Source organism: Aethalodelphis obliquidens, unplaced genomic scaffold (genome assembly GCF_003676395.1).
Source record: "Aethalodelphis obliquidens isolate GAN/ISIS:26980383/991018 unplaced genomic scaffold, ASM367639v1 scaffold46, whole genome shotgun sequence".
In the NCBI taxonomy this organism is placed as follows: Eukaryota; Metazoa; Chordata; class Mammalia; order Artiodactyla; family Delphinidae; genus Aethalodelphis; species Aethalodelphis obliquidens.
In genome coordinates, this window is record NW_020837990.1 from 7,073,556 (window position 1) to 7,095,952 (window position 22,397).

Sequence of the window (22,397 nt, forward strand, 5' to 3'; positions counted from 1 at the left end):
AGGCCACAGCAGTGAGAGGCCCGCGTACCGCAAAAAAAAAAAAAACAGAAGAAGGGCTCCTCTAAATTCCAGCCACTGGGCAACTCACTTCTCTCTGAGTCTGTTTCCTTATTTGTAAAGTGAGGGCCAAAGAATTCAAAGGCCAAGTCCCTCCCTTCCCCACCCCGCTGTGTGTCTCATCCCTGCTTCCCAACCTCCCGAGGACTCCTGGGTGAAGAACTGTGGTCAAAATACACAAGCAGCTGGGACCAGGCCATCCTTCGTCTTGGCCTCCCACCCTCCCTCCTCATCTCAGCCTTCACCGTCCCATCCCAGGCAGGCCAGGTGCATCCCTGTGGTCCAGGCACCACCACCCTCCCCACCTTCCATGCCCAGACCTTCTTGCCTTCCCCTCCCCACCTCCCCTCCCATCTGCCTTCCCCTCCCAGACCTCGCGCTGGGCCCGTGAGGAACAGGGTGCCAGCAGTGTGTCCCCCACCCCTAGCTTCTGGTCTCAGGAGATTCAGGACAGTCAAGGTGTCAAGGCTCACAGTGACAAGTACACAAAGTTGCGGCCCCTAGATCCAGAGACAACATTTGGGTTTTGATCAGAACAAAGAAGGGGGATGAAAGGCACCCCCGCCTCCCTCCTGGTAGAGTCTGAAAGTGGAGGGTTCCAAGAATCCCTCAAAGTCCTCTGACAAAGCGCTCCCCAGGCCCACCTTGGAGCTGCTGGGGAGGGGAGGGGTGAGGAGAGGGTGAGGGCGAGGGCGGCAGGGCGGCCCACCCAGGGGCCTTTCTAGGCAAAGCCTCCTGGGACAGGATGGACAGGGCAGCCTGAGGCTCTGCTTTGACCCTCCTAGCCTGCGGCTCCATCAGCCTCCCCTCCCCTGAGAAAAATACAAGTCCAACTGCAAAGCTGGCACCAGCAGGAACCCAGAAAAACTGGCAGAACCAGGGGTCTCTGCAGGACTGCTGTGCCCCTCTCTCTTCAGAATAAAACACAGCACGTAGGATGCGCACACGTGGATCTGAGAAGGCAGGAGGGGTGGCTCATCTGAATTCTGGGGACAGAGGAGACCTTTCCGACTCACTGCTGCCCTTTGAAGAGCCACCACTGAGGGGAAGCAGCCAGACCCTTGGGGAAGGCCCTGCCTGGCCCTGCCCGCACCACCCAGGCTGTCATTCCAAAGCTCCTGGAGGTGCTCACCCCCACTCCTCTGCCCAGGGTGGGGGTGGGTGGGTGGGTGGGAGGGGCTCCCACTCAGAGTATGGAGGGAGCTGTGTGCCTGGAAAGGCAGCTCTCTCACTGGCCCTGCACCCTGCCACCCCAGCCTGTTCCAGAAGACGAGTCTTGTGGTCCTGCCCACTGCCGCAGTGGCTACCCAGGGGGTCTCTGATGCTGCTCAGGACCTGGGGACCCACCCGTGGGACACTGCTCTCCAGCCCTGGTGTACCACGCGCCTCCTCACCTCCTCGGACATCCTCCCAGGTAGATAGCAGACTACAAGACCTGGGTCTAAACCAACACCACCTGGAGCCTATCACACCCCCGTGGGTGTGACTATGGCTGAAAATGGGGAGCCTCCCTCACCCCAGTTCCCAGGTTTCCACCATCAATCCCTCTGCACCAGCCAAGTCTCCCTGAGCATTTCAGTGAGCCCAAGGCTGCCCAGTCTAGGAGATACAGGACTCCGGCAACCCCATCCCACCCATCAAGCTAGGACCAGCTCCGCAGGTGGAGATTAGGAATGCGTGCTGGAAGAGGGTGGGCTGCCCCAGGCAGGGCACCTGAGGCCTTGCCAGCGATACACCCACCGCTACTGCCAAGCCCCAGCCCAACTCTCCTCCATCCCTGGGACAGATGTACTTACAGGCGTTCCTTGGTGCTCGCAGGAAGGAGTGAGCTCTGTCTGGACTTGGAGAGACAGGACGGGACGCTGGCTGGGTGAGGGGTTTAAAGGGCTGCCACCGCGGTGATGTCAGCCTCCCCGCTGCTGGCTCGCCCCGGTCCCCTCCCTGCTAGAGGAAACTGGCTCCTTCTCCACCCCCAGCCCCCCCAGTGACTCCACACAGGCTCCATATTTGGGGAAAGACACCAAGTTGGAGCAGTCTACCGGGGGCTGCCCGAGACATTCTCTGCGTGCTTTGGAGACGGAGCGGGCGGGGGCGGGGCCGCGCTGCCGGCGGGTAACAGCCGGGAAAAGCCTTTTATGGACAGGACCGTGAAGGCTTTCCCTGCTGTCTGGACTTACGGCTGCTCCTTCAACACTGTTTCCTGCCTCCGAGTTTGAGGGGAGGGGGAAATTCAAGAGGGGGCCGTCCAGGGAAAGAGGAAAGAGGCTAGGGGCCCCCCTCCCTGAGGTTTGTGGGGGACTAAGCAGCCACGCTCTCCTCCAGGGGCTTTTGGCTCCAGTGGGAGATAGGAACTCACCTTTACTGAGGACGGGCTACATACCGGGCACTTTGCACATCCGCTCGTTTCATACTCACAGCTGCATCGTGACAGCGAAATTACTATCCCATTTTACAAATGAGGAAACAAGGGCTCGGAGTGCATCTTACCCAAGGTCACGTGGTAAGTCTTGAGTGGCAGAACCTGGGCATCCCTGCCGACCACCCCGCCCCCCCGCCCCCTGCTCAGGTTGAGAGTTTACAGCTGGGGTGGATCTTGAGTTCCACGCTTTAGCTGGGGGTGGGATTTGAGGGTTCAGCAACAGCTCAGTTGACCCTGGCCCCATCCAGGGGGTCTCTAGGGCCTGAGACACCAACACTGGGGTAGGAGGTTCAGAGGCTGCTGTCATCCCTCCCTCCCTTTTAAACAGTCCCTACCTACCCTGGAAAACAGACTGGACCCCATCACCCAGGAAGGAGGCCTGCTCAAATCTTGCTTCGGGGGTGGTGGTGGGGTACCGGGAACGGATAGGAAGTGAAGAAAGGTGAGAGGCCCCCAGTGGGGTCTCTGGCCTGCCTGCTGTGGCACCACCCCATCCTAGGGCAGCCTGGCAGGGAGGGGCTAACACTCTCCACCACACACCCAGCACCACCAGGAGAGGGACGGCCGGGCCAGGCAGTCTAGGGAGGGTCTGCCCACCACAGCCAGCTCCCGACGCCAGAGCCTAGTGGCGCGAAGAGCTATATTGCCCCCTAGTGGCATCTGCGGGGAAGAGCATGGAGAGGAGCTGGGGATCGGCTAGAGAGGAGCCCAGACCTCCGGTTGTGTTCTGAATTCACCAGCTTCCCCGCTCCCCGCCCGCTCCCACCCCCACCCGCTCCCCATCTTGTCTTCCTTAGCCTGCGGAAATCTAAATCAACCTTCCAGGGTCATTTCAAATCTCCTTCCTCTTGGAGCCTGCATGTCATCCACATGCCCACTCTCCCACCATCCATCACCATCTGGTGTTTCCAGAGTACCACCTGTCCATTAAAGCAGGTCAGGGAGTACTGCCTGTGCCTGCGGCCTGCAGCCCGCCGAGCTGGGAGAGGCTCAGATCAGAAGTGAAGCTCGTCTGACTGGTGGGTGGGGACCAGGTGGGCAGAGGCTGCTGCCATTTGCCAGGTAAGGGGAGATTCTCGAAGGTGAGATGGCACAGCTAAGGCTTTTTCACTACGCTATCCCCTCCACCCCCATGGCACCTGGCATGGAGCAGGCCCCTGGTAAATGTTGACTGAATTGATGCCGTTGCTCAAAGGAGAGGAAAAAAACGTGAGGGCATCGAGGGACTGCTATTCCCGATGGGACTGGGGCTTGGAAGAGAAAGGTAGACCAGAAGACCTGGGAAATGGGGGCGCCCTGCCCCACCCATCATTCTCAACATCTTCACCCAGAAAGAGGGAGCAAAGATGGGCCCAAGAACTGCATCTGGTTGTTTCTTTAATTGAATGCAGACTCATTCATAGAAAACAGAAATGCAACCATAGCATGGAAAGACATTAAACGGAGCTCTGAAAAAAGATCCAGACCCTCCCTCCTCCTCTCCCCAGCCCAAAGGAGAGCTATAAAAACAAGCTGAGGAGAATAAAACACATTCCCATCCCCAAGGCAGAGGCCCGACCTGACCTCCCCCGACCTTGGCATCTAGAACAGACCAGGTAGGGCGAAGAGGATCCAAGGCGCAGAGCAGCCAGGGGAACCGGAGCTGGGGCAACTCAGTGTAAACTCCAAGATTTCACATGTGTGCATGTGTGCGACTGACACAGAACTTGGCTGAAGACTGGACGGAAACTTAGAAGCCAGCCCTGGGTCCTAGAGTGAGGCTGGACCAGGGACATAGAGGGGAATGTCATGTCCCTTCCCTGAGCCCCTTTCTAAGATAGGCACTGGGGCTCCCGTGGCCGTGGAGGCGGCGGGCCGGGCTGGGCTCTTTGTATCTCCCCTCCTTCGCCTCTGGACATTCTCGGGCAGTGTCAATGGCACTGAAAGGCCCCCAACTGGGGCTTGGCAGGACTAAGGGCCTGGAAAGAAAAAGGAAGGGAAGGAAAGTGAGTTGCTTTTTCCCTCCAATCCTGGTGCCAACATCAGTCTGGGAGCTGACGGGATACGAAAGTGACCTCTGAATTCAGTCCTTCGATCAAAGGTGGTTCTGACAATGTGGGCTGACGCTCGTTGCCAAAGAGCCAGCCCTGAGCACAGGTCAGAGGTAGGAGGCAGCACTGCCTGGGACCCCTCGCAGGCCTTAGCACCAAAAGCCCAGCAGCAGCTGGCCGGTCCCCAAAATCCGACAGCCCCATCCATCCTGGCTGAGCTGAGTGGGCAGTGATGGCAGCCAGATGCAGACCCAGGAGTAGTGGAGAGAACCCTGGTGCAGGACAGAGAATCAGGCCCCAGACCAGGGCCCTGGAGTGGAAGCTCGGGGAAGAAGAAAGGGCTTTGGGTCCCAGGCCAGGGGGGAGGGGAAGGATGGGCAGAATGCAAGGCATGAGATGGGCAGGCAACACTTCCCTCCTTTCTTCTGCAGATGACAAACAGAGAGCTGACGGACGGGGACCTGCGGAGGGCCCCAACACTGAGAAGAAAACAGCAATTTGGCCAACATCCAGGGTTTCAGGGGGGCAGGCCTCCTCCCCGGGAGAGGGCAGGAACAAGGCGCAAGGCCACCCTGTGACTGTCCCGGGCCAAGCCTGGGCTGGACCTCGCTGTCCCACGGCCACCTGGCACTGGGCAGCAGGGCTGGGACTCACGCCCCTGGCACTACGGAGGCTCTGGGCAGTGCGGCAGAGGAGCTAAGGGCCCAGTGAGAGAAGCAAGGGGCCTGGCTCCCACTAGAAGACATAGATCTTGTCCCGCTGCACTGTGTCCAGGTCGTCGTCCAGTGTCAGCAACACCTGGAGGGCGGATGCGGAGTCAAGCCCAGGAAAGGAGGCCACCTCCGCCTCCTCTCCAGCCTCCCCGACATACCAGGAATGACCCAAACATGGCGATGGAGGAGAGGAAGTGCCAGATGTCGTGGTCATCAAAGAAGTCGAGGAGGATGCAGTCCCGGTTGTGCTCCCGGGACTCTGCAGGGGTTTTCTGGGGTGGAACAGGGAGAGCTGCCTGCTGACACCGCCCAGGGGAGGCTGGGCCAGACCAGCTCCCATCCCCTCCAGGCACTCTCTGTTCCCAGTTCCCAGCCCCAGCCCTAGGCTGGAGAGCACCTTTTTTTTTTTTTTTTTTTTTTTGTGGTACGCGGGCCTCTCACTGTCGTGGCAACTCCCGTTGCGGAGCACAGGCTCCGGACAAGCTCAGCGGCCATGGATCACAGGCCCAGCCGCTCCGCGGCATGTGGGATCCTCCCGGACCAGGGCACGAACCCGTGTCCCCTGCATTGGCAGGCGGACTCTCAACCACTGCGCCACCAGGGAAGCCCGTGGAGAGCACCCTTTTTCAGGCTCACCCCTTGCCCTCATCTCCCACACCTAAGAATTGGCCTTTAGTTGCAGATTGCCCCCTGAGAGCACTGGTCATGATTCCCTTGAAGGACTAGAAGGCCACCAAAGCCTCCTAACTCCGTTCCCTGCCTTGGACTCCACCCCCGGCTCCAATCAGTCCTCCAGGGCTCCTCCCGGCTCACTTTCTCTCCAAAGCACTATTGTCAGCTCACACGGCCCCGCCCGAGGGTGACAGTAGCCAGGACCTGTGGGCCATGACCCAAGGCCCTCGAGGTCCGCCATTATCTCCCCAACCTCCGTCCAGCAAACACTGGCTGGACCTCACTCTGTGTCTGGGGGCCGTCTGTGCCATATGCTGAGACCACAGAGATGACAAGAAAGCTCCGCAGTGCCCTCAAGGAGCTCACGGTCTTTACCCGGCTCCCAAGCGAATGCAGTCACTGACCCCTAAGCTGCCTCTGCCTCGTTACTCAAGTCACGGCACCTCTGGGCCACAGGGCCCTTCCCCATCAGCCAGGGTCTCTAGAGGCCAAGAGCAAGCCCTGCCTCCTCTAAGCAGCTTTCCTGGACCTCCTAACTCACAGAAGCCTTTCTGTCCTCTGCCCTCCTACACATCCCCTACCTGTCTAGTCTATTACCCTTCATTGTACTATATTGTAAAGAAAAGCCAGGAACTGACAGTCTCTCTCTGGAACTAGATTGTAAGTGCTTCAAAGGCGGAGACGCTGCCAGACTTCGTTCTGATCACAGCAGGTGTCCTACGAGGGCGGAGGGAAGAGCCTGACACCTCTGGCTTCAAACCCCAGCCGTGCCACCACTGGTTGTGTGACCTTGGGCAGGTCACTGGGTCTGTCTGAGCCTCCACTGCCTCATAAGTAAAATGGGGATACTTCCACGCTAGCGTGGTGAACAGTAGGAGGACGAAATGAGAAAGCAGCTGTGAAAAGCACGGGCGATGCTCACAAACAGTTTTTGAAAAGAGAACTGGCCGTTTGTGGGCTCACGATGAGCCTGTGGGCGACTCCCGTAGCCTCTTGGCAGGAGGACCACTCACCTGCCAGGTGCTGAGCCCCTGGAAGAAGAAGAAGAGTGCAAAGCCCCAGACCACCGAGGTGCAGACAATGCAGAGCAGGGGAATGAGCTTGATCCTCTCCCCGCTCCGGAGCTGGGGGGAAGATGGGGAAGAGCAGCCTGAGGGCCCTGCCCCACTTCCTGGCCTGCCCTGGAAGCGCCGCCCCAGGCTTTCAGGATGGATGCTTTAGGAAGCCTTCCCATCACCCTACACAGCTCAACTTGTCCCCACACTAGCAGCCTGGTGTCCTCACCCCTGAGGTCCACCCTGGCTGGGCCTCCATCCATGTGCCCAGAACCCTGTGCTGGGGGGTGTACGGCCTGGGGGCTCCTCTCACGGTGGATGGCACGAGGGGCCCTTGGGAAGCACCTAGCTCTCGGAGGCCCAAGCCCAACACAGACTCAGCAAGCCCCACCTCCTCAACCCCTTCTCCACAGAACGGGGCTCTTGCCAGCTGTGGCCTCAAGTGCTACCAGTTCTACGGGCCATACTTAGAATACAGAGGGGCTCAGGAAACGGGTCTGAGGATATAGCTGGATCCCGGGGAGTACGTGCAAGAGACTAGCCTCTCCCCTCCTCAAGACTCAGCAGCCTGGAGGGATGGACAGAAAAATTCTCACTCCCTCTTGGTGCTGCCCCAGGGAGGCTGTGCCCATCTCCCTCCCCACAAGGCAGAGCCGCTGGCTGAGGGGCTCAGCCAGCCCCGCTCACCTTCATAATGATGTAGAAGGCAAAGTAAAGAAGCAGGTTGCAGATGCCGATGGCCAACAGGTAGGAGGCAAAATCATTGGGACGCATGATGAGCCCATAGGCAGCCCTGGCAGGAGGGAGGAAGAGCTGGTGAAGCAGGGGAGGAGCAAGGAAAGGGCTCTCCCTCCCCACCAACCCATGTTTTATGAGGATGTGGGGCCGGGTTCAGAGGCCCACAGAAGATTCTAGAACCCCAGGGGCCAACACCTCTCTCTCCAGTCCCCATGTCTCATGCCCAAATTTGTCCATGTTCCCCACAGAAGCCCATGGCTGGCCAAGCGCCGAGCTGCCCACCCAGCCTGGCTACACAGATGATGGCCGGACTCACAGTGACCAGTTGATAATGTTGCCCATAACCAGCAGCACCATGCGGTCCTGGAGGGAAGCAGAGACAGGGGAACTGAGAGACAGGGAGAGAAGTGGAGGGAGGCCCGTCAGAGGGTCCCCACCCCGCCCCTGGGCTCTCAGCTGCGCTCCGAGTGCCCCCCCCGTGGAGGGAAGAGGAAGAGTGGAGATAGAGGAGGAGGGGCCCGGGGAGCTGGGCAGGTACCACGTAGAGGGGCCCGCTGCACTGCCGGATGCAGTCCGTGTAGAGCACGTGGAGAATGCGACGGCAGATCCCCGAGTCTATAAGAAGGGAAGGTGCTGAAAGGCACGGGCACCCTTTTGTCCCGGCCCCTGGTCTGTGCCAGCTGAGAGGACCCAGGGCCTCTCGGGGGCACAGCTGTGCCAAGGCCTCATTGAATTCCGTACCCAGTGACTCCCCTGGGCCCCCTGTGAGAGGGCAGAACCCAAAAGCCCCCCGTGAGACCCGGTCCCCGAGGCCACCAACCCCAGCAGGCCCCAGGCGAGCGCTCACCCAGCTTCCAGCGGCCCATGTAATAGAGCTGTGTGCTGAGGAGCAGGGTGGCAATGATGTGAATGACCGAGAAGATGACCCAGAATGCTGTGTTCCCTTTGCCGAAGACCTGTTGGGGCCACCAAAGGCAGGGCTGAGGAGAAAGCTGCTCTCCCGGCCCGCCCTTCCTCTGGGAGAGCCGGCTCTAAGCCCACCAGGCTGGGAGGGCACTTTAGGGAAGGAGCAGGGCTCTCTCCTGCAGGGGTGGACGGGGGTGTGTGCACACGTGTGCACCTTTCCTACGGGTGAGCAGAGCAGGCCGGGGCCTCACCACGCCCAGCACAGAGAAGAAAATGACGATGGCCAAGCAGGCATAGGCGCTGTAGGCACTGGCGTTGATGTCTGGGTGCCGCTTCTGGTACAGCTTCAGCATGCAGAGCCCCGCGATCATGTACATGAATGACGTGTCTAGGTGGAGGGACGTGGACGTGAGCTACGGAAACATCTGCGGAGCCCGGGCATGGAACCCCGGTCCCCACACCTCGTCACAGCCACTGAGCAAGCTGGTGGCGGGCTGGCGCTTGAACTGCAGCTCCTTAACTGTCCCTGCCACGCCCCACTGCCGCCCCACTGGCTGTCACCCACAGTCTGACTTCCCCTGACGACAAGGACAACTTAGTCCGAGCACTCTGAGATCGGGGACTGCATCTTAATTATCTTTGTTTTCTCAGTGCGTGCACATGCCTTTCCACAGGAAAGGCTTGACAGATGTATGAAACAGCATCCAGACACTTATGTTCTACAAGCGAGGATGCGTGTTCACACAGGTCCTCCAGCCCTGGAGTCGCCCATATGGCTGTATCTTGGGGATCCCAATCCCTGCGGGTGAATGGGGATGGCAGACTCAGGCAGATTCCTGTTGAGGTTCAGCCAGGGAAGAGGGAGGCCCCGCTCACCGAACTGGAAATTGGTATAGTTGGGGCAGACGTGATAGCAAGCGCTAAGGAGCCCCTCCATCATCAGGGCCGTGCCCATGGCATAGAAGAGGCCAAAGTGCTTGGGGATCCCACATTCCTGTTGCGGAGAGAGAAGGGAAGGGAGAGATGAGGTAAGGCGGGAAGGGGGGAAGGAAGGGGCCCTAAAGAGGGAGATCATGAGAAAGGAGTGGGATGGGGGGTAGAGTGGGTATTTAGCAAGGGCAGGGCCGGGCAGGGCTGGGCACAACAAAGCTGGGCAGGATAAGACTGGACAGGGCTGGGCAGGGCTGGGCAGGGCAGGGCAGGGCTGGGCAGGGCTGGGCAGGGCAGGGCAGGGCTGGGCAGGGCTGGGCAGGGCAGGGTAGGGCTGGGCAGGGCAGGGCTGGGCAGGGCTGGGCAGGGCTGGGCAGGGCAGGGCAGGGCTGGGCTGGGCAGGGCAGGGCTGGGCAGGGCTGGGCAGGGCTGGGCTGGGCAGGGCAGGGCTGGGCAGGGCAGGGCAGGGCTGGGCAGGGCTGGGCAGGGCAGGGCTGGGCTGGGCTGGGCTGGGCAGGGCAGGGCTGGGCAGGGCAGGGCAGGGCAGGGCTGGGCAGGGCTGGGCTGGGCAGGGCTGGGCTGGGCTGGGCTGGGCTGGGCTGGGCTGGGCTGGGCTGGGCAGGGCAGGGCAGGGCTGAGCTGGGCAGGGCTGGGCAGGGCAGGGTTGGGCAGGGCTGGGCTGGGCTGGGCTGGGCAGGGCTGGGCAGGGCCCTGCCTGCTAGGAAGGGTCTGGGCCTGAGGCCTCAGCGGGCAGGCGAGCGCTCCTCACCAGGGCGTAGAGGTCGTTGCGCAGCAGGGCCCGGTTGTGGTTGATCTCGCGCTGCAGGATGACCAGCAGGAAGAGCAGCCCCAGCAGGATGTACCCCAGGTTGCTGAGGATGTTGTTGAAAGCGCTGGAAGGGGCGACAGCGGGCACGTTGCCTCGGCCTCATGCCCTGGCCACTTCCCCACCCGAGGCGGGCATTTGCAGAGCCCCTGCCCCTGCCCTGGTTCACCGTACGACGGGAAAAGGGGCCTCCTCCCAAGTGGATCCCCACCTGAGGTTGCCTAGAGGGTGGGCGCAGAGGAAGTTGTAGTAGCAGATGTCCTGGTTCCCTGTGACATTCACCACCTGCAGCGGGAGCAGGGAGGGGGCACTGCTAAAGTGCCTCAGTCCACAGCCTGCGCCACCACCCGTCACGTTCTGCAATGGATGGGAGGTGCCGCCACAGCCAGCAGGTGTGCGCAAGTGACACCAGCAAGCCCCACTTTTGGTAAAGTCACTGCCCCCCTCGCTAGGTGTGGCTGAAAACCCTGAGGCGTGACCATGACGGAGGTTCTTGCCCCACAGTACAGAGAAGAGGGAAGGGAAACCAAGACTTACAAAGTCCCAGCACTTTTGTTTCATAAATCCCCATGACCTGGGGGAGGGGCCACCACTGCTGGCATGCTGCCCCCATTTTGCAGATGAACCGACTGAGGCTCAGGGAGGTTGAGTGACTTGCTCAAGGCCACCCAGCTGGTAAGGCAGAGTTGGGATGGGAACCCGGGACCCATGACCTAGGACCTGTGCTGGCTCCAAAGCCGCAGGCTGGAAGGCTCTGCACTGGGGCATTGTCCCAGCCTGGGGCAGCTCCTCGAGGGCATTTAGCTTGGGCCCTGGGGAGCCGGCCCCTGCCCACTCACCGTCTGGTAGGTGATCACCAGCTGCACCACAGGAAGTGCATAGAAGACAGCAATGGTGGCAATGTTCCTGAGGAGTGGGAGGGCGGCGGTGAGGTGGCAGCACCGAGGAAGAACCCGAGAACCCACCACACCGTCCTGCCAATGACAGGAAGGCCGGCCTGCTCCCCCACTCACCAGAAGTAGATCTGGTACTTTTTCCGCAGGACGCGTTTGTCCTTGCGTGCCAGGTCAGCCACGCAGAGGTATTGCTGGGGAGAAGCTGGAGTGAGCCCCCTGCCCCACTGCCCCAGAGAAGCCCCTCTCGCCCAGGTTAGAGGAGGACATGGGGGGGCCTCCCTCCCACAGGCCAGAATTCCAGCAGGCCGAGTTCTGGGCGGTCCAGAGGGCTGGGAGCCAAGTCAATTTCCCCTGGAATCTGTGCCACCCCAGCAAGCTCCTTCCCTTTGCTTTCATAACATGCCACCCAGTGGCGAGATACGCTGGGGCTGAACACACAATCTCCCTTCCTTGGGAACCCGTGACCAGGGCCAACCCACGTGGGGTCACACCTTGGTGCGAATGACATTCTTGTCTGAATCGATGTCGGCCAATGTGTCATAGTCGTCCTCCTCCACGGAGCTCATGGAGTCCAGTCGTGGCCGGGTGCCCACAGGATCAAGGGAATGGTCTGGGGCAGAAAGGGGAGAAGGGTAACCTAGTGGGCACAGAACCCAAGGTCTGTCCCCACCCACCTGGGACAATTGTCACAATTACTAGGCAGTGGGAAGAGGCAAACTGTGGCCTCAGAGCGGGGTTAGAGGTGGGCTCAGGCCTGGGGAGGAGGTATCGGGTGCTCCTAAGTCCTTGAGGGCAACAAGGGTGGACTCTGCGAAGAGGCCACCAAACAGGGACCGCTCCAGCCCTGCCGCCTCACTGAGCTAGGCTTCCAGGCCAGGACACCGAGCAGACCCCGGGCCCCAAACACGAGCAGCAGGACTGAATTTGGCAGAAGTCACGCTGATTAGAAGATGCCCAGCTGTGTGGGTTCTGAGAAGACACTGCCTTGGCCCCCACTGGGTAAAGACCCAGTGGGCCCTGGGGTGCAGGCAAGGGTGAGAGGCTGCCTCCTCTCTAATTCTTTATCCTGTTCTTTTCTTGTGCCTTCGGAAGCTTCCTCCTGTAACCTTGCTGACCAAAGGCCCCCAGGGCCAGGACATGACACCCCGGCCCATGAGCCCCAGAAGGCCAGAGAGTGAGGTGCTGGAAAACACAACAGCCAACCAGAATATCTGGCCTGGGGGAGGCTGGGGTGCCAGCTTGCCAGCATCAGGGGCCAGTGCCTGCCTATCTCAAAAGACACACGAGCTAGCAATTACTGGCATTAGATGGGGAAGCCGTGCACAAAGCATCTTTCTGGTCCTAGAGCCTTCTGGCTCCAGTCAACCGCCCTGGCAGGAGCTGATTGGTAGAGCAGCACTCGCCCTCCCCACATCTACCCATGGCAATGCACAGCTGCCGCATCTGGCCAAAGGGGAGGCGCCGCTTGAACTGGTCGTGCCCTTCAAAGGAAAGGGAAAGTTACCGGGGAAGTGGGACCAAGGAGGAAGGGATGAGGGAGGAGAGGGGTGGGGAGACAGCAAGCCCTTCCCTGGTTCCAGCGTCTGGCAGAAGAGGCAACCGCCCACCGTCACGGTTCGTGCAGCCAGCACCAGCCCTGCACCGCACAGCTCTGCCCCGCCTGGCCCACTCACCCTGGTAATTGTAGGAGAGGTCCCCAGGGCCCGCGCTGCCAACCAGACCATCGGTGGATCCAGTGGAGCCGGAACCATTCTCTGTAGGGAATAGTAAATGGTGAGGCAGGCAGAAGAGACCTCAGGGCAGGGGACTCTGGACCCGTCTCCAGGGGGCGCCGAGGAGGCCACCCTGGAGGTGGTGACCCGGCGAGTGGGCAAGCATGAGCTCAAGTGCGGACGTGTACCAAAGGAGCCGTAGTTGTAGCCCTCGTACGGGGAGCTGCCAGGGAAGGAATCGGCCAGGACCCGAGGGTGACCTGCAACAAGAAGTCAGGGACCCCTTACATTACCTTCCTCACCTGCAGGGTGCTACCAGGCTAAAATGAGAATAATGTACTAGGAAATCTCTTGCACATATTATAGTAGTTTAGTATTTAGCATATTGATTAATATTCAAAGCCCTTTGTTACCATGAAAAATTAAATATCATAGAGTATATTGTGGTTATTAAAGTATGTATGTATACACTTTAAAGGTTTTTCAACAGAAATGTTAAAACAAATTTGCAATGCTTAATTATTCTGTTTCTAAAAATTCAATAAACTATAATTTATGAGTCATAAAAAAAAAGAAAAAGAAAGAAAGAAGTCAAGAACCCCTTAGCCTTGGAAGCAGAGAGAGGCTGCAAGCCAGGGAGAAGGGGGAAGGAAGAATCCAAAGAGAGACACAGAGGGGCCATGGCGGCAGCAAAGAATAAGCACCTATACCAGCAAACACCTATCCCACCACCACCACCTGCCCCATTGGAAACTCTCAGGCCCCTGTTTCCTCCCTAGAAAGACAGCAAAGTCAAGGAATTGACCATCTAAGTTACCAGCAGCAAGGACAGACCAGCATCGGCCTGCCCGGGTCCCACCCAGACACCCCTCTACTTCCCCTCCCCCTCCCCACTCTGGACTCCAGCTCCTCCGCCCACAGCACCTGGAGCTTACCAAGGAGAGAAGCTGAGAGAGAAGGTCCCAAGCAGGAGGGAGGATAGAGAGAGAGGGGTAGAAGAAGGGGAAAGAGAACGAAAGGTTAATAATCCCAGAGGCGGTGAGTCGCATTGTCTGAAGCGGCAGACAGCGTACCTAGACCCAGACACTGAATGAATCAAGTGACAGTCTTTAAGACGGGCACGTTAGGGACCAACAGGCACACTGCCCCAGGCCCATTTCCACCTACAGTGTTACTCCCTATCTGAACATCCAGAAGCCCTCAGTGGGACCTTCCTCCTCCAACCCCCAAGGGAACCATCCACCACTATCCCCACCAAACCACAAAGCAAACAGCCCACCAACCCAGACCCTCTGGAGGTACCGCTTTCTGGGCAGGCTCGGTCCACGGCCACCAGAAGGCTCTTCTTCCTCTGCCTGCAGGGACGGAATCCAGAGACAAACCAGAAGGGCAGCCGGCGGATCCCTCCTATGCTGGGCTGGCCTGCCTTCCACCCTCTCCACCCCATAACCCTGTCCTCCATCCATGATCCCAGGGGTCCTCCCAGGCTGGGAAGCAATGCGGGGTCTCCCTGCTTGGGAAGAAGGTTGAGAGGAGGGGTTGGTTTCCAGAGCAGAGACCCAGGGACCTCAGACCCTCACAGGGACCTGCATTCCTATGCCTCGTGGTTGGAGATTATCCAGGGCCACACAGATCCTGCCAGGCCATTTCCCCGTGCCTGACCTACCCCAGAGCAGGGGAGGGCCCAGCGGTCCCACTTTACCTCCAGTTCTCCCAGCAGGCCAGGAGCACGGTAAGCAGGTAGAAGGAGAGAAATATGCCCAGGCAAAAGAGCATACCGCCAACGTAGGCCTCGGCTGTGGGCAGGGAAGTGGGAAGGAAAATACACCAGTACTTTCCACGCCTGCCCATCACAGCACGCAGGGCCCAGGCTCATCTCTCTCCACGTCTCCCCTCGGGTGGAATGACCCAGCCAGTGCCAACAATATGCCAAACTCGACATGATTCCTGGCTCTGCTCACACAGTTCCCTCTGCTAGAACTTTCTCCCCTACTTCTTTCTCCAAGACCCCTCCTTGACTTAACCTTCAAAACACAGCTGAGGAGCTGTGTCTTCTAGGAGGCTTTCTCTGCCCTGACCTCCCACAGTGACTGTCCTGGGTTCCTCACAGCCTTCAGCACCCTGCATAGCAACAGGCTCTAGACAGGGGCACCCTGAGGACCACAGCTAGAGCACAGCACCAAGCACACAGAAGGGACTGGAAACAAATGTGCTGAATAAGGAATCCATGCAGGAGAGGCAGCTTCTTTCCCCTTCTGCCACAATCCTTTATTTTTATCTTATACTTTCCAGTTTACAAAGGGCTCTATTCAATCACTCAGTAAACATTTATCGAGCATGACTAAGGGGCCTGGAACTTTCCTACTAATTTTGTGCTAAGCCGACTTAGTGAGGCTAATAGAGACTAACATTCTATTACTCCTGTTACAGAGATGGGGAAACTGAGGCTCAATGAGAATACACTGCCCACAGTGGCAGAGACAGATCTAGATCTCAGTCCCTCAATCTCTTTACTCATGGATGCTCCAAAGCACATTACTCACCCTCCCGCCGCTCCCTCCCCCCACCCCCCATCATGAAGCCCTCCAAGACCACTCCTCCTTCCTACCCTGTCAGCCTGCTCGAGTAGGTCCTCCTTACCCTTCCCATTCAGAGAACACTCCCTACCCCAGGCCTGAAAGAAGAGCCAGTGGCCAGGCCATCCCCACTCAGCCACCCACACTCACACGTGACTGCTCGAGAGACCAACACTGACAGGGTTTTCTGGCGGTGCCCCTGATCGACCGGTTCATCTGGAAGTAAAATGGCAAAATGGCAAACCAGCGCCTGCCTGGAGCTTGGCTAGAGTTGGTGGGACCAGGCCTGGGAGAGTCTGGAGCCAGAAACTCACATCCCATCAGATCCATCAATCAGCCACACAGGCTCTTTTACCTCCCGGGAAGTGTCCAAGCCCTCCCACCCCTGGCCAGGCCCAGGGCACAAAATGTACCTTCTACAAAGGGGTAGAAAGGCAGGGAGCCTCCACAGGCTTGGTCTTCAGTTTTCACCACCACTACCACGTAAAAGCTGTTGCTGGGGAAGTCTTTGCGCTGCAGGATGAGGACGGTGATAATGGCGATGATGGTGACGATGAGGAGGATGGTGAGGACAGTGATGACGAAGATGACTGCCATCATCACAGCACCGTCATCATTTGTCATCGCCATCACCATCCTTTTCTGAATACCTAACCCTGTCTGGCCTGAATACATAGTGTCAGGCCAGACACTATGCTAAACTCTTTGCTCATATATTATTTTATTGAATCCTCACAAAGATCCTTATGAGTGAGTACTATCGTTATCCCTGTTGGACGTTAGCTTAGGGTCACACTGCCAGTAAGTGGTAGAGCCAGGATCGTCTGACTCCAGAGCCCATACCCTGCACTAACACTACTGCCAGGTGAGCAAATGAGGGTATGCCCCATCATCATGGAACACATGGGTGCCCTATTATAGCCTGCGCATCAGTCAGGAGAAAAAGTGGAGGGGCCGTGCTGCCTCCGTCAGCTGCACAACTAGATGTCGTGAGTTGAACACATGCCTCTCCCTCCCTGCCCCCAGCACAGGTTTTAGCCTTTGCCAAGGGCAGCCCTCAACACCAGCCAGGGCCCTTTCCTCTCCCAGCTGTGGTGAATGACATGTACAGAGCAGCCATAAAGGGTACTCTGCTCTTTCCTGTCCCCAAAGGCAACTGGGATTGTGGTTCAATGCTTGCATGTATCAGGGGACCCAAAGTCTCAGGGACTGGACGGCCAAGACTCAGTCCTGTGGGTAGGGTAGGAATGGGGCAGGGGAGAAGAAGAGAGGGTTAGGAAAGCTAACCACCTGGCCACACCCCCCAGTGGGCCACGCCCATTTCCTACCTGCACGGTGATGGCTGCCTTCTTGGTCATAGTCTGGTACATGCCAATGAAGGCTACGTTGTTGTCTAGGTCATAGACAGGGCACTACAGAGGGAGGAGGGGACAGACAGATGGGCAGGGTCCTGGGCCCTGTCCCCTCTCTTCAGCAGCCCTGCTATCCACTGGTGGAGAGTAAAAGGGCAGGTTACTTACCAGGACATCCTGGATGGAGATGACTGAGCAGGGGAAGGCCTTGTTGGAGGTCACCTTGACAATGACTGAGTCCACTCCTTCCGGGAACTCATACTTGAAGTACTGAGGGCATAGGGAGGGCGGGGAGAGCCCCATCCCATGAGGATGCTCTCTTTGCCCCTCTAGAAGGGAAGAGTGTGAATCCTCCCAGGGTTGGGCAGTGGAGGCTCTCTGGGAAGAAAGGCCTTGCCCACAAGCAGGTCCATTTCCCATACACCACTCCCCTCAACCTCAGCTGGGCACTCAGGACAGTGCCCAAGGGGCAAGTAGGAAAGATGGCAGCCAGACCCCATGTCTCTGCACTTCCTATACTGTCTGTCCCCCGCCACCTTAGGGCAAGTACTCCTGCTTCTAGAGAGTCCTCCACGGAGAGTACAACCAACCTGAAACTCCTGGCAAAGAGTGCTGACCACTCCCACCCCCAAGTCCAAGCTTCCCCATTTCTCCTCTGGAGGGACCGTTGACAGGGAGGTCTTACCTGGGGCTGCGCTGCCGTGGTATTAAAGCTGAACTGCTCTCCGGTCCTGTGGGGCAGAGAAGAGCCCCCCACCGTTACTCCCAGAGCTTGTGAAGGAGGCCAGTCCCGTGGCCCCCTCGCTCTCCCCTGCAGACCTGAGCACGAAGTCATCCATTCGGCTGACGCGGAGCTGGTACGTGGTGTTGACTGGTGACAGGGTGGACACATCCACATAGAAGAACTGGACCTCGGACTCATTCTTGGTGGGGGGCTGACACAGCGTTCGTTCCACCTTTTGGTAGAGGTACTTGCGCTGAAACCTATGGTCCGAGGCAGAGATGAGACATGACTGCGGTTCCATGACAGCCAGCATGCCACTCCAGGGGAGCAGAGCCCCAATTCCTCCGCTCTGGTCCCACTACCTCCCTACCCCACCTCCACTAGGCTGACAAGCTCCAGGTCAGCTGGCTGGGCCCTTGTGCCGTTGACCAGCCTCCTGGCTCAGGGAATGGGGAGGAGAAACAGAGGGGCACCCAGGTGGTCGGGGGCCCTGGACAAGGCCCTGAGTGAGGCTCTGGGCAAGGCCTGGCCTGGGCCTACCCCCCCCCTCCCTGGTCCCCGGGTCCTACTCACATCCCTCGCAGGATCAGGGGCACCTGGAAGGACACCACCGCCTCCTTCTGGCGGACCACAAACAGCAAAGGAGCCCCCTTCTGCTTGTTCAGGACATTCACGGACACTCTCACGCCCTCTGTCTGCAAGATGACACGGAAATGTCCCTCAGTCAAGCCCGTGGTGACTCTAATTCTGCCACGGGAACACATGGCTCCAGAGACTGTGAGCTCTGCCCTCCCTCAAGCAGACGGCTTTGTGCTTTCCCCATCCAGGTGGAGCTGGGGAGCTATTTATGCCCCTTCATCTGCCAGGGCAGCCCCCAGACTCCAGGAGGGACTTAGGGGAGAGGATGGGAAACACAATGGAGACCTCAGGCAGCCCCAGCATACCCCATTGCTATAAAAGTTCACGGATGCACATGCCTGCACACACATGCGTCTGCACACACGTGCATGTACACACATGCGCACACACAGGGACACGGGAGAGCGAGAAGTGCTCCCCAACCTTCTTCCTTGTGAGCCAGGAAGTTCCTATTCTACAACTCATCTGGCAGCCAGAGGCCACGGGGAGGTGGGGAAACAGGGATCGTTGAAAGCCAAGAAGGCCAAGTTCTATCCTTAGCTCTGACCAAGGGATAGGGCTGTGGAAAAGTCACTTCACATCTCTGAGCCTCAACATCCCCCTCTATAAAATGGAGACACTCCCACCATTGGCACTATGGAGGAAAGTATATAGGACAGTCGGAGCTTAAAGAAAAAAATAAAATAAACCCTGGGATTGCTTGTTATTGGGCTGCTGAAACCCAAGCCCTTAGGGCAGCACCTCCCAGACGGATAGAGGCCACCGTTCTCAGGGTAACCCCACATATGGGGGCAAAAAGAGAAAGGACTCTAAGTTGGATGAGATCAAACTTCAGAGAACCAGGCACTGAAGGCAGATCCTGGCCTGCCATCAAAACCCAATCCCTCCCCATTCTGAAAAAAAAAAAAAAAAATCAGATTCCCATTCTGAACTCCACCACTTCTTAGTAAATCCAGTCCTGGTGAGAGCTGAGCAGGAGACCGTGAGCCAGGCTGCAAGAGTGCTCCAAATCTCAGCCCTGCCTGGGGTCTAGGCTTCCCAGACCTAGCTGTGCCCATGTTCAACACACAGCTGGGGAGAAATGAAAGAGAAATCAGGGTGAGGAAGCTTCTCCACGGTAGGCAAACTCCTTCTCCCCTCCCACCCAACCTGGGGTTGGCTGTACCTCCACCACCTTCAACTTACAAGGCCAGCTGTCTTTCCAAGGGAAGGAAGAGGGCTGGGAAGTTCCCAGCAGTTACAGCAGCCTGGGAAGTCCTGCATTCATTTCCCTGGGGAGTCTCAGCTAGAACTCCCTGGAGGCAGAGCCTTTCAGTTTGGGCCTGTCTCATCCCCCTGGGGTTTTCTGGGCCAAGCCCAGTAGCAAGCCTGCTTCCTTGCTCCCAGACCCCACAGCACTGTCAGACTCTGGGTGCTGGGTAGGGAGCAGGCCAGTCCTGCTCAGACTACAGCTGGTAGAAAGGAAGGGATCAAAGAGAAGATGGGAAAGAGGCAACTTCAGAAACTGTCCACTGGTAGCTTCAGAACAAACATCCCTGGCAAAGGAAGAAGGGCTGGCAAGAGGGTCCAGCGTGGTTCTGGGAAACCCAGTGGGGCGGCTGTTCTTGGGGACTGACAGCATCGCGGAACCCTGGTCCGCTAGCCCACTCACCACCAGCCCCGAGCCCAGCCCCTTCCCTCACCCGGTTGCGGGTCACAGTATGGTTGAAGGTGTAGATGTTGACCAGCTCGCTGTTGACTTCATCCACGTAGGTGCGCTCAAACTCGGCGTCTTTCTGCGAGACGTTCTTAGGCCCCAGAACCCCCAGATGGCTCTCGACCGAGGCCACCAAGAGTGCCAAGAAGGGCAAGCCCAGAGCGAACATGGCCCCGGCCGGGCGGCAGTGGCGGCAGCAGCGGCGGCGGCGACGATAAGCGACAGGTCACCTCCAGGGCGGGTTGCGGCTCTAGCCGCAGCTTCCAGCATCTCACCAGGACCAGAACTTTAACCTCGGCCTGAGATTAGGAAACGGTCCCTCCCCTGGAGCCGCAGACGCGCTCTCAGCGGCCAGGGAGGGGTTGGGGCGGCTGGGAGGGGGTGGGGAGGGGTTGGGGTACGGGCCACAGGAAGGCGCCCCAGCTCGCGAGGGGCCGAGCACGGCTGGGAGACCCGGCGGACGCCCGCCAGGGCCGTGACAGCCCGGAGGCGGCTAGTTGCTGGGAGCCTGGAGACGCCGGGAAAGGGGAGCGAGGGAGGGAGGGAGGGAGGGCGGAAGGGAGCGGAAGCCGGCGGCGGGGTCGGCCGCGAAAGGAGGAGAGTCTGAGGGTGAGGGGCGTGATAGGTGGTAGCGACCCGACGCCGCGCGGCGCGGCGAGTTTCTGGGGCGCCGGCTTCGGTGCTCAGAACTCCGGGGAGTGAGCAACGCCGCGGGGCGGTAAACAGCGGGGCTGCCGGCCCGCCCGCTGACGTCAGGGGAAACTGACACAGATTTAAAGGGCCAGGCTTCGGCTTGGGTCTTAAAGGGGACGCCGCTTTCCAGCTGGAGGCCTTCTCCCACTCCTATCCTGTTACCGGCTCCTCTTTCATTATCCCGACCTTCTCTGGAAGCTCACTTTGGATTAGATGGATGTTTCCGTGAAGGATCTCCAAGTGTTGGATTCTTGTTGACAAATTCTCTTTTTCACACGTAAGGGTCACCCTCACCCCCACCACCACTGCCATTACCACTAACATCCTCCACCCCTGGGACGTTTTTTTTTCTCCCAATTATCTTAAGAAAAGAAAAATTTCTAAGAACTAGGAAACTGCCCGTGGAGGGGAAGCCGAGACAGAAATGCCCGAGAAACCCTGTGCGCTCCCGCCTCCCACTGCAGCGGCCACACAGCTTCAAGGATGCCTTCAAGCTCGAAGGGCTGTTTCTCTTCTTCTCTGCTGGGGCAGCTACAAAGCTCGTTGAAAGAAACTTCTACAAAATAGTTTGGCACCACGTCTCAATGAGCTTAAAGAGCTTTACACTCTTTGACCAAATAATTCCACTTCTGGGATGCTATCCTAAGGAAATAAGAAATACAGATAAAAAAAAAAGTGTGGGCAAATATCCTTATCACTGTGATCCTTATAATACAAAGCTTAAAGGAAACAGCTTAAATGTCCATAATGAGGGAGTGCTTAAATGTACTATTATCATGAAGCCATTGAAAGTGATGCTTAAGACATTTAGGGACATGCAAGCAGAGAATTCAGGTTATGACACTATATAAACAGTATGTTTTCCAAATACATAGACATGCATAGAAAAACGTTGAAAACTGCATAAAATTTAGCAATGATTACCCTTGAATTACAGGTGGCTTTTTAAATAACATGTATCGGGCTTCCCTGGTGGCGCAGTGGTTAAGAATCTGCCTGCCAATGCAGGGGACACGGGGTCCGGGAAGATCCCACGTGCCGCGGAGCAACTAAGCCCCTGTACCACAACTACTGAGGCCACGCACCACGACTACTGAAGGCCGCGCCTAGAGGCCATACAGCGAAGCCACCACAGTGAGAAGCCCATACACCACAACAAAGAGTAGCTCCCGCTGGCCCCAATTAAAGAAGGCCTGCGCGCAGCAACGAAGACCCAATGCAGTCAAAAATAAATAAATAAAAATAAATGTAAATAAATAACATGTATCATATCATTTTCCTCTAATTCCAAAAGTATAGACAAGTTCAGGAAAGAAAGAAAGAAAAAAAGAAAGATCACTGGTTGGATGGTCTTTACGTTTATTTAATATATTTTTAAAATTTATAAATTTTCTACAATGTACACAAATTCTAAGAACATACCTAAGACAAATTAGATATGTTTAAAGGGAAAGAAAGGCCACCTCTGAAGTTGTCAGATACCCTGATGAAGCCACCTAGGCCATTGACTTGTCAGGGTTCTCTTGCTTGCAAGATTCCAGCAGCCTCAGTCCCTGCCCCTGCCTCACTACCTGCGCATTGTTCCAGTCAGGACTATTTTAGCTTATGACCTGTTATAAATATGTATTCATTCCTGCAATAAATATTTAATGGGCACCTACTATGTACCAGGTACTGTTCTAGTTATACTGGGCAAACAGTGAGGGAGAGAATTAGACCTAGCCCCTGCCCAGGCATTCATACGTGAGGATGAAGAACAAAAG

General features: G+C 57.7%; 2 protein-coding genes across 4 annotated transcripts in view; both read right to left on the reverse strand.

Moving 5' to 3' along the window:
• The window catches only part of TAGLN (transgelin), a 5,686-nt gene extending 3,691 nt beyond the window's left edge, over nucleotides 1-1,995 (reverse strand). The window contains exon 1 of the mRNA XM_027082233.1: nucleotides 1,854-1,995. The gene's annotated coding sequence lies outside the window, so the exon portion shown is untranslated. The remainder of the gene's footprint in view (nucleotides 1-1,853) is intronic.
• Nucleotides 1,996-3,835: 1,840 nt separating this feature from the next.
• Nucleotides 3,836-20,625, reverse strand: SIDT2 (SID1 transmembrane family member 2). 3 transcript variants are annotated; one of them, XM_027082222.1, is made up of 26 exons: nucleotides 19,928-20,625; nucleotides 18,180-18,301; nucleotides 17,702-17,866; nucleotides 17,568-17,613; nucleotides 17,051-17,152; nucleotides 16,859-16,942; nucleotides 15,944-16,043; nucleotides 15,681-15,746; nucleotides 14,657-14,750; nucleotides 14,257-14,309; nucleotides 13,143-13,214; nucleotides 12,916-12,996; nucleotides 11,734-11,852; nucleotides 11,360-11,433; nucleotides 11,186-11,252; nucleotides 10,558-10,631; nucleotides 10,290-10,413; nucleotides 9,467-9,584; nucleotides 8,842-8,978; nucleotides 8,532-8,640; nucleotides 8,223-8,299; nucleotides 8,001-8,047; nucleotides 7,634-7,739; nucleotides 6,905-7,015; nucleotides 5,378-5,491; nucleotides 3,836-5,304 (listed from the first exon to the last, which is right to left on the reverse strand). In XM_027082222.1, exons 1-26 carry the CDS (start codon nucleotides 20,108-20,110, stop codon nucleotides 5,242-5,244), a joined length of 2,508 nt encoding a protein of 835 aa, XP_026938023.1. In that variant the 5' UTR covers nucleotides 20,111-20,625; the 3' UTR covers nucleotides 3,836-5,241. The 3 variants fall into 3 exon arrangements, with proteins under 3 accessions (XP_026938023.1, XP_026938024.1, XP_026938025.1); XM_027082223.1 differs by lacking the exons at nucleotides 18,180-18,301; nucleotides 19,928-20,625 and having other exon boundaries at nucleotides 17,051-17,211; nucleotides 17,702-17,754; XM_027082224.1 differs by lacking the exons at nucleotides 14,257-14,309; nucleotides 16,859-16,942; nucleotides 17,051-17,152; ... (2 more) ...; nucleotides 18,180-18,301; nucleotides 19,928-20,625 and having other exon boundaries at nucleotides 15,944-16,049.
• Between the last annotated feature and the right edge of the window lie 1,772 nt (nucleotides 20,626-22,397).

Bases quoted from the DNA above. Each gene is read 5' to 3' on its own strand.
- SIDT2 (XM_027082222.1), bottom strand. From the start codon at position 20,110: ATGTTCGCTCTGGGCTTGCCCTTCTTGGCACTCTTGGTGGCCTCGGTC. The intron at 14,751-15,680 runs GTGAGTGTGGGT...CCCTGCCCACAG, and splicing joins GGTCTCTCGAGCAGTCACGT to CCGAGGCCTACGTTGGCGGT. The intron at 5,305-5,377 runs GTATGTCGGGGA...TCCGCCCTCCAG, and splicing joins CCATGTTTGGGTCATTCCTG to GTGTTGCTGACACTGGACGA.